Below are 9580 nucleotides of genomic sequence, written 5' to 3'. Positions count from 1 at the left end.
TGTTCACTAGACGAAGAAGAAAAAATAACTTGCACATTGCTTGCCTCATCCTCTCCAGCTAGTTCCTTTCCAGATTGAATAATAGCATTTCTATTCATGATTCCATTATTGGAGACTAAATACTCAATAATTCCCATCTTGGTGTCACAACGATCATCCTCTTATATCAAGAATGGTTGGGAATGGTATAGGTGGAAAGGATAAGGAAGTCTCATTCTTTATGAATAAAAAGAGAGAATGAGAGTTGTCACTTAGTTTTTTGTCAATAGGAATCCTAACTGATCTTAGAGTTTGAGTAAGGGGACTGATTGCGTAAAAGGAATGTATTAGCACCCCTAATATGCCTTACCTAAGATAAATTACATTATTTATTTGTTTGATATAAACTAAGAGAATGTTGTGTTATCTAACTATTGTTCTATTTATAGTCAAAGAAAATTATTTCTTAGTAAGGAAATCCTTCTCTTATCAAGTTAAAAACCTAGTTGTTCTAATGCTAGTATATATATAAAAAAAACTATCTTTTTGGTTCTAATGCTAGTATATATATAAAAAAAAAAACTATCTTTTTATTTAATATGAGAAACATGTCTTATGCATAAATTCATAATCTCAAATACTAACAGAAAACAATATAATGTTTTGATATTTTTAGAAATATAGACTATGTTCTCATTACTTAATTTAATAAACTACTTGTTAAATCTCAAAATGCATACAAATAGGTATTCTTGAATCTCATTACTTAATTTAATAAACTACTTATGGTCGCTACACTTATGAAAATATGATATGATTTTTTATATATTTTTTAGAAACTTGGTCATATGAAAAGTAAAATAAAAATTGTATTTTTTAATGAAAGATTATTTTTTTTATTTTATTATGAAAGGAAACCGATTCATTTAATATTAAAAAAATATCCTATGTATAGCTTATAATTTCAAATATTAAATATGAAATGGTAAAAAAAATAAAAAAATTAAAACTAATTGCATGATCATCATCAAACCATTGAAAATTTGACTAAAGCCACATTCAACAAATCATAATAATATGTTTTAAATTGAACAATATCTCAATTTAAAAACAAATTATTTTTTATTTGATATCAGCTAAAAAATAAGCAAACAATAACGGCCCCTGGCATAAACTATGAATTAAAAATAAAAATCTTAATTGGTTATCACACATCATCTAACATAAATTATTAAATCAAAAATATATATATATACACCAATTCAAATTAAATAATATCCAAACAATTTAAATATTATACAAAAAAAATAATCATGTCTCAAATTCCATAATATTATAGCAATTTATCAAAAAATAATTTGAGTTCATGAATCATGAACTTTCGAGAACCTGGGAATTAATTTGAGAGTCCGACGCAACCAGGGAAAAATTTCTGGACGCGCCGTGCATATGCCTTATCAAGACCCAATTTTACCATAGAGATTTCTTTAATTCGTTTAGTACTTAAAACAAAGACTAAAGGGACCTATGCTTGTACCTCAAGCTTCCATTTTGAATTTCGAAGTAATCACTTCTGATACTAATTGCACAGTTGGGCATTTCTTGATTGCCGACTCATAATTGATTTTCCCATTCCATCATAGATAATCTTTTTTTCCCTGTCGAAATGATATGTTGAAATGCGAACAAGCATCGAAGATTGCAACCATAAGGCGCAAACAATTGAATACTCACACACCAATTTTTCTGGCCAGGGTAGCAGATCAAGTTTCAAGACTATGTAATATGGGACTCTTTTCACAACATCAGGATCATCCCTGGCACGAACATGATCCATGGAGAGTAGGGCCTACAAATGATAGTTTTGGCAAAACAATGAAATATATGCAATTCCACCAGGTACATATTTATACTCCAAAGAGTTTGATTAACAAGAAAGTCTAAGCAATTAGAAAAGAACGCAGAAAAACTATTATTATAGCATAATTTAATACTTCATACACATCGTAGACCTTATGACAGATTGACATAACTGGTCTACGATGAGTTTCAAATATAACTATTTATCATGGTTAAATGAAAAGAAAAAAATAAAAGCTTGACACATTGTAGGTTTTGTGATTTACATGCATTGATGCAGAGGTTGTGGAGGATATGAAGGGTTGGATACAAATTTATTGCAATTAGATCATATGGAAAGCCTAATAAACATTAATATACATTAAAAAAACATGTTTAAGTTTAAGTTTAAAAAAGAGATCTACTTATGTTAATTTACTTGTTTGACAAAAACAATCAATATATATCATCTGATCATTGAATTATTTTCAAATTTTATTAGAAAATTCTACAACTTTTATTCTATATTATTAATACATTGTATCATTCGAGGTTGGAAAGGCTTTTAAATTAGGATTTCGAACATATTGTAACTTTTAATCTTAGTATTTTCCTTTTTAATTTGAATTTTAAATTTTAAATTTTATTTTTAGGATCCCTTTTTCCTTTCTATGTTGTAAACCTATTTAAGTTATTGGATACTTTTTCTTTATATGAGATTTTGACATATTATATTTTGATTGAGAATAAATGGTGTGAGTAGAGTTTATCCAGCCCTTCTCGTGAACTTCTATCGGCTTATTCTCTTTTATTCCTAATCTATTTGGTTTAGACTATTTTAAATGACAGATTCAACCTCGACTTGCTTTATGCTTATATGGAGACATTTGTGAATATGTAGACCCACAAAATTGGGAAGTAGGAAAACCAGTTGAAATTTGCTTCATAAATGGGTTAGCTAAAGGTGGCCAATGCACAGAATAAATAAAACAATAACTATCTTATCAGTTCACAAGGAAACCCAGAAAGGTAAGTATAGAAAACACAGAAGAAAGGATTGGAGGCAAAGACTATATGCTCTTGTTTTGATCTTAAATGCACCAAACGATCTCATCAAGAAGATCACACATTTAAACATCGCAGTTCATGATTAGATTCTTCTAATGGAAGAAGATAATCTTACTTCCTGCAAGTGCTCCCAACCAGGTTTTCTCTTCGCTATCATGTCTCCTAGTTGATCATGCCTCATTGATTCCTAAGCCCAGCGCAGGAAATTCCAAATTGTAGATAGAACCACCAGTGACAATAGTGTTTTTGAGGCAGGGAGTATTGCCCAATGATATAATATCTAGCCAAATGAGGTGATGTTAGATTAGAAAGAGGTGGCAATTGGCTTGAATAGCAACTAGAATGCAGAGAGACTGAACTAATTATATAATGCCTACTGTATATTTAATAAGATCAATAAAAAAAAAAATTCACAAAACTCCATGTGCCCAAGAGGGCACACGCTTGCATTTGATCTGTGTAGAAAAGACCAAGAATCCACAGGCCACCTGAAGAAGACAACTAATGTTCTCAATTGCTAGTAACTCGTTAATGGGTATCCTCCCTCCACATAAGAACTGTTTAATTCATGCGAGACTAGTAGTTGTCAAACCCTACCTAGTAATGATTCAAGAAGATTTACCCGGTAAAATAAATATTTTTTTTATAATAATTAAAATAATATTATTTTGATTTTTTTTTAAATAATAGGTTTAGAATTGAGTTTTTACTTTTTAATATTAAATTTAGATTAATTAGTTTATCGAATTAACTTTGTTTTTAATTGAATCGACTAATTTTTTAATATTTTTTATTTAACTTGGATCATTTTAGAATTCCGGATCTACTACCTTACATCTAGATTTTTAAACTATAGTATGAAGTCAAAGGATGACTAATTATTTGATCATGGCTTATATTTTACTAGCAAATTTAACACACGAATTAAATAAATAAATAGGCAATTGAATGCCTTATATTATATAATTACCATAACTGGTTTCCTATGGGCTGGTTAAAGTAATAATAATGCAACAAGACTTTCTTTATCTTAGGCAAGAAGCAAATAAGCTTCAAAAACTTCAAGGTGGCATGAAAGCCATACGAGGGTTTGGTTGTATTGTTCAACCAATAAAAAATATATTTAAATTTATTAAATTATATGATAAAACTTAAAAAGTTATGTATAACATAAGTAAAAAAATATGTTGAAAACAACATACAGTTATGTTTAGACACACTAAATAAGTGAGTCATGGGGCCTTGCCTTACCTGAGCCCAAGTAAGTTGTAGCTTTAGGCCCAAAGCCAAAGGTCTCTTTTTTAATATTTTTATTTAACACAATCAATTAATAAATAAAAATTTAAAGGGGTAGGTTTAAATTATGAAGACGGTATTTTTTCAAAAAAAACATTAAATTAGTAGAAAATAATCTGATATTGACCCAGCCCAAGCTCTATCCTCTGTAAACGGGCTTGGCCTGGTGGTGTTTGTTTTCAAACACTGAGTGGAAACATGTGAATTGACCTTGGAATGGGTGACGCAGGGAAGAAAGTGCGAGCCCAATTAAATACTCCTCCAGACGCAGTCCTGTAATTTGAATTAAAAATTTAGCGCCACACGCTCAGTCCCCACAAAATTTTTCAAATTTGAGTGACTGAAAAGGCTAGATAATAATTGCACTTGCTTTTGCAATTGCGCTCGCATTTACCATTCATGTGATTTCTTTTAAGATACCCCATCACAAAAATGTAGCTTTACTTGTTTTTTTTTTTTTTCTGAGAAATAATCTTCATTATGTTAAATTTACTGTTTTGTTAAATCTGATCGTTTTGATTTAATTTATAACGAGAATTAACTTGAATTACTATAGAATATATAAAAGATAATGTGTTAATTTAACTATATAAATTATTGGTTTTAATCATGCCATTTGTGAGATTAATAGCATGTGGGTTTTACTTAACGTAAAATGTAATGAAAGGTAAAACATTTATTATTTTCGAATTAAATATCATGAATTTGTATACATGAATGATATGGTCTAATTGTTAAGATTTAAACAAGATAAAATTAGTAAAAATCTAGTTTATTTTTTTTTATAAAAAAAAATATGACACCATTTTATATGTTTTTTAAGAAAAGGTTAGCCTTCAATTTAATCTATTATATTTTTTATTTTTTTAATTAATTCAAGTTAATCTATTATATTTTTTATTTTTTTAATTAATTTAGATTAACTTATCCAATTATTATCAAGACTTCATTTATTTTAACTACTAAATCAGATATTATAATTATAAATTTCTATAATTTTTTATTTTTTGAACTATGGTACCTGTTATTAAAAATAAACTAAATCTAATAAGAATATCAAATTTCATTGATTAAAACAATATAGAAAACGCAAATGAATAACTTAAACACTTAAAACCAAATATATTGAGACACAAAATGTTGCAGCACTCCATTGATCTATCAAAACCTTGTTGCTTATAACAATAAATCTAGTTATAATTAATTAATCAACAAAATTACAAAATGTAAATTTTAAGGCAGCAATAAAAGCAGATTTCTCATAATAATAATAATAATAATAATATAGTGAGACGAGATCTAGAAAATTCATTTAAAATTCCCTTCCTGAAAAAGTCATCCCCTGTATCTAACCCTGTGTTTCACTCTCTGTGCCTACTCTTACTTTCCCTCTCAGTCTACTTCAAATTTCAAACACCAAAACAAGTTGAAGCCATCAACAACACTCTGCAGCTACCACCATCATCATGGGCTGTGTATCTTCTAATCTACTTAACAATGAGGATGAGTTCGCTCAACTAGGCAGCTCAGCGCTAAGTCACCACATAGTTTCACTCACTTCAACCACTTATGGCCTCCTCAATCTTGATCCGTTACCACCACCAACACCACCACCACAAGCCACCACAACTCCTCCAACACCATCACCTCGGTTCACTCTTGGCTCCATCTTCCCTACCCCTCTTACAGAACCTAAGTCCAGACCAGAAATCATTGATTCTTGGGAACTTATGTCTGGTCTTGACACCGATAGCTTTCGTTTCTCTCCCATTATCAAGAAAGATCAAGAAAGTTCCCATTTTTCATCCTTTTTCAAGAAACATCAAGAAACTCCTTTATTTAGCAAAGAAAACACCAGTCCAAAACTTCTTTTGAAGGATAGCTCCTTAGTTACCAAGAAGTGCCAAGAAAGTCCTTTATCTAGCCAAGAAAACAAGAACCCAAATTTTCTTTTGAAGGACAGTACAGGTTTGATTGATAAATTTGAGAGACTATGTCCACCCAGTGGAGAAGACAGAGTTGTGATCTACACAACGACTTTGAGAGGAATAAGAAAGACTTTTGAAGCTTGTAATGTAGTACGTGCAGCATTTGAAGGGTTTGGTGTGTTGATTTGTGAGAGAGATGTCTCCATGGACAAAGGGTTTAAAGAGGAGTTAATGGAATTAATGAGAGGGAAAGAGAGAGAGGCAATGGTGCCACCAAGGGTTTTTGTTAAAGGAAGGTACATGGGTGGTGCCGAGGAAGTGATGAGACTAGTTGAGGAAGGGATAATGGGAGATGTATTAGAAGGGTTGCCTAAGAAGGGAGTAAAGGGTGTGTGTGAAGGGTGCGGAGATGTGAGGTTTTTGCCTTGTTTTTCTTGTAATGGGAGTTGTAAGATGGTGATGGTGGTTAAGGAGGAGCTGGGGCAGAAACAAGGGAGGACTGTTGTGCTTAGATGCCCTGATTGTAATGAGAATGGTTTGGTGCTTTGTCCCATTTGTAGCTGATGCTCCAAGTTACAGTCTGTTGTATCCCGAAGTCCTATGTTGTATCATCATAAGTAAGTTATCTCAATTTACTTGTTTTGAATTTGAGCTGAAATGATAATGTTCTGTATTGAATTGGCGCTAATCCTATTGAATGTGGTCTATGTGCCAATACATGATCAATTTACTTTGCTTAGATTCAATAGTTTTAGATGATTCATACAAATGATTCATACAAGCAACAAATTGTGGAAATGGGATTATCATATTTCTTCTGTTACATTAGGGACAAGGGGGCTAATGAATTGAAATGATCGACTCTAAAACAAAGATGTAAACCTTGTTCAGAATATGGGGAAGAACTTAAGTTGATTGGTTTTTGTAGCATTGACTTTTATGTTGTTAAATATTCTTTTTGATGGTTCGCTTCCTTATGTCAGATCTTAAGCATGATATATACATTGTCTCTTACACAAGATCTGAGACTATTGTTATAGACAGAGTTGCAAGAACTTTTTTTTTTTTTAATGATGCGCTTAATCATGCTAAAGGTTAAAGTTTAGGTTGATCTAGTGTAGAATTAGAAGGTAATCTTAAAGCACCAAGAGGGAGGCTTCCCATAGTGCTTTCATCTGTTTCAATTGTAAAGGAGGAGGTACTGGTTACACTCTAGGAACTCCTTTAGTCTCAGATTGTTTGATGTTATTGTTATTTTTTTTTTTATGTATTTGAATATATGCAGAGTCAAGAGATAAATGCCTCAAACCAGGGAAGTGTTAAATTTACCAAATCCTGCTTATAACCACAGTAACATTTTTTGATGGCTTTGATTTTATTTCTGGAAAAATTTCCCAGTGGACCTAACTGATACTGAGCTTGGTGTGATTTCGAACATGCTGATTTACATCTTGGCAATAGCAGCATAGTCTTGCATCGTAAAATTTTCCTTCTCTTCATTTTCCTTAGAAGTACTAGGAACGCCTGTTATAGCACCAATCATTTTGAACCACAGAATTACTAGTACAACATCATTGTGCAAATGGGAGGTGTTTAAAGTCTAGCACTTAAAGTTTGTTTTGCCAGATTTTTTCGTAGCTTGAAGAGAGAGCATTAAAAACTGAAGTTTCAAGGCCATTGCTGTATATTGCATCTTCTTGATTTTGACTGTTGAATTTAACCTCAAAAAAGGTTTTTTCCATAGATTACTGATAGAAGACAGAAAAAGTGACAGATAATGATTGCATTGGGTCCCTTCACCTAGGGTTCTTTGCAGTAAGAGCATCAGTTTTCATTGTTTTCATGTGGAAACATGATGCAAGTGCGAGTGTACTGTTATAATTTTATTTGCTTACCACCATTAATTGTAACTGAAAATCTGTTCAAAATTTATGGGGTCTGGTCTTGTGAGTCATTCATTCTGTTTGTGGGCCACAAGCATGGATGTGTGTGCTGCGTTTATAGCAGAAGTGTGCACTGTTTGGTTTGAACTTAAAAGCTGAACCGAACCGCCATAGTTCAGTTTGTTTGGTTTTTACCACAGAACCTAACCGCCATCTAGTAGGGGTGTTACCTCAGTTACTAATTACAATTACAAAAAAATAGCTAAAAGAGATCATCCTTTTATTATTACGCACACGTTCTTAGATTCTCATAATAAAATTACTATTTGCTCTAAAAAAAATCTTATTTAACTTGGTTTTAGGGGTATGAATGTAAAAAATTAAATGAAATGATTTATTAATTATTATTATCATTTTTACTTGAGACTAGAAAGTCTTTTCGCATTTTAAATAAATAATATAATAACTTAAATAATCTTAAAAATTAAAAAAAAACTAGGAAGAAAGGTTTTATGGACTTTTTATACTTTTGAATGCACATTAAAAAACTTACGAGTATATTTGGTATTATAGTAGCTATTGTGATTATAATTTAAAAAAAAATATTTTTATAAAAAGTATTTTTGCTTGAGATTGATTTGGTAGTATGCATGTTTGGTTAAAATTATGATTAAAATTAATGTTGAACAAAAAGTAGTTTAATGTATTTGGTTAATAATGCTTTTGAAATTGAAGTTATAAAATAATTTTAAAAAAATATATTAATATTGATGATTTTTAATTTAAATATTGTAGATTTAACTATTGTTATTATATCATGAAATAAATAATATTTTATATAAAATATTTTTTATTGGTTCATTAAACTATCTATATTTTTATCATATATAAAATACATCTGATAATGATTACAGTTTTTTTGGTTTCTAATAATATGAGGTAAAATATAATCAGAAATAAAATTGGAATTGTAATTAAATTCTACAAATCCTACATCATTAAATGATCTTTGTCTAATTTATGTAGTATCATTGAATAATATTAAACAATGGTTTTTTGAATAAAAAAAATTAAAAATTAAAAAATAATTTTAATTTTTTATTTTATTAGGTCGAATCCTGTTCAATGTATTTTGAGTTATGGACTGGACCCGGTCCAGCTGGAACAGTGTAGCATGCTACATTGTTCATGCTAATTAAAATTCTATAAGCACACATGTAATTTCAGCTTCAACAAAACAATGTTATCAACACAGATAAAGGTAGGGCCTATGCATAAAATCACGACTGATTTTATAAACAAATGGTTTAGTGCAACTGTTATATACTAAATATAACCATAAACGCTTAACCAAACGGACTCTTCATTACTTTTATAATTAAAAATAATAGAACATGTGTTTGAGTACACTTAAATCTTTTCAACACATTATTTTGTAATATGTATTAGGGTAATAAGGTCTTTGATTATATATAAAAATAATTTTAAAAAAAGGTGGTTAATACATGAGTGGCATGCGCTAATAAATGAGACGTGTTCACACTATTTGGTCGGCATGTGTATATCTCTCGATGGTTAAATATTGTT

The 9580-nt window shown here is 30.3% G+C and overlaps 1 protein-coding gene across 1 annotated transcript; it reads left to right on the top strand.

The window, feature by feature from the left end:
- The first annotated feature begins 5534 nt into the window (after positions 1-5534).
- Positions 5535-6768, top strand: LOC105117432 (uncharacterized protein At5g39865-like). The gene has a single exon (XM_011015098.1). It carries the CDS (start codon positions 5649-5651, stop codon positions 6672-6674), a length of 1026 nt encoding a protein of 341 aa, XP_011013400.1. The 5' UTR covers positions 5535-5648; the 3' UTR covers positions 6675-6768.
- The last annotated feature ends 2812 nt before the right edge of the window (positions 6769-9580 follow it).

Source organism: Populus euphratica, unplaced genomic scaffold (assembly GCF_000495115.2).
Source record: "Populus euphratica unplaced genomic scaffold, PopEup_1.0 scaffold1359.1, whole genome shotgun sequence".
Lineage (NCBI taxonomy): Eukaryota > Viridiplantae > Streptophyta > Magnoliopsida > Malpighiales > Salicaceae > Populus > Populus euphratica.
This window is presented reverse-complemented; position numbering and strand designations above follow the sequence as displayed.

What these genes read in the sequence shown, in the direction of transcription:
- LOC105117432 (XM_011015098.1), top strand. Translation starts at nt 5,649, where the DNA reads ATGGGCTGTGTATCTTCTAATCTACTTAACAATGAGGATGAGTTCGCT.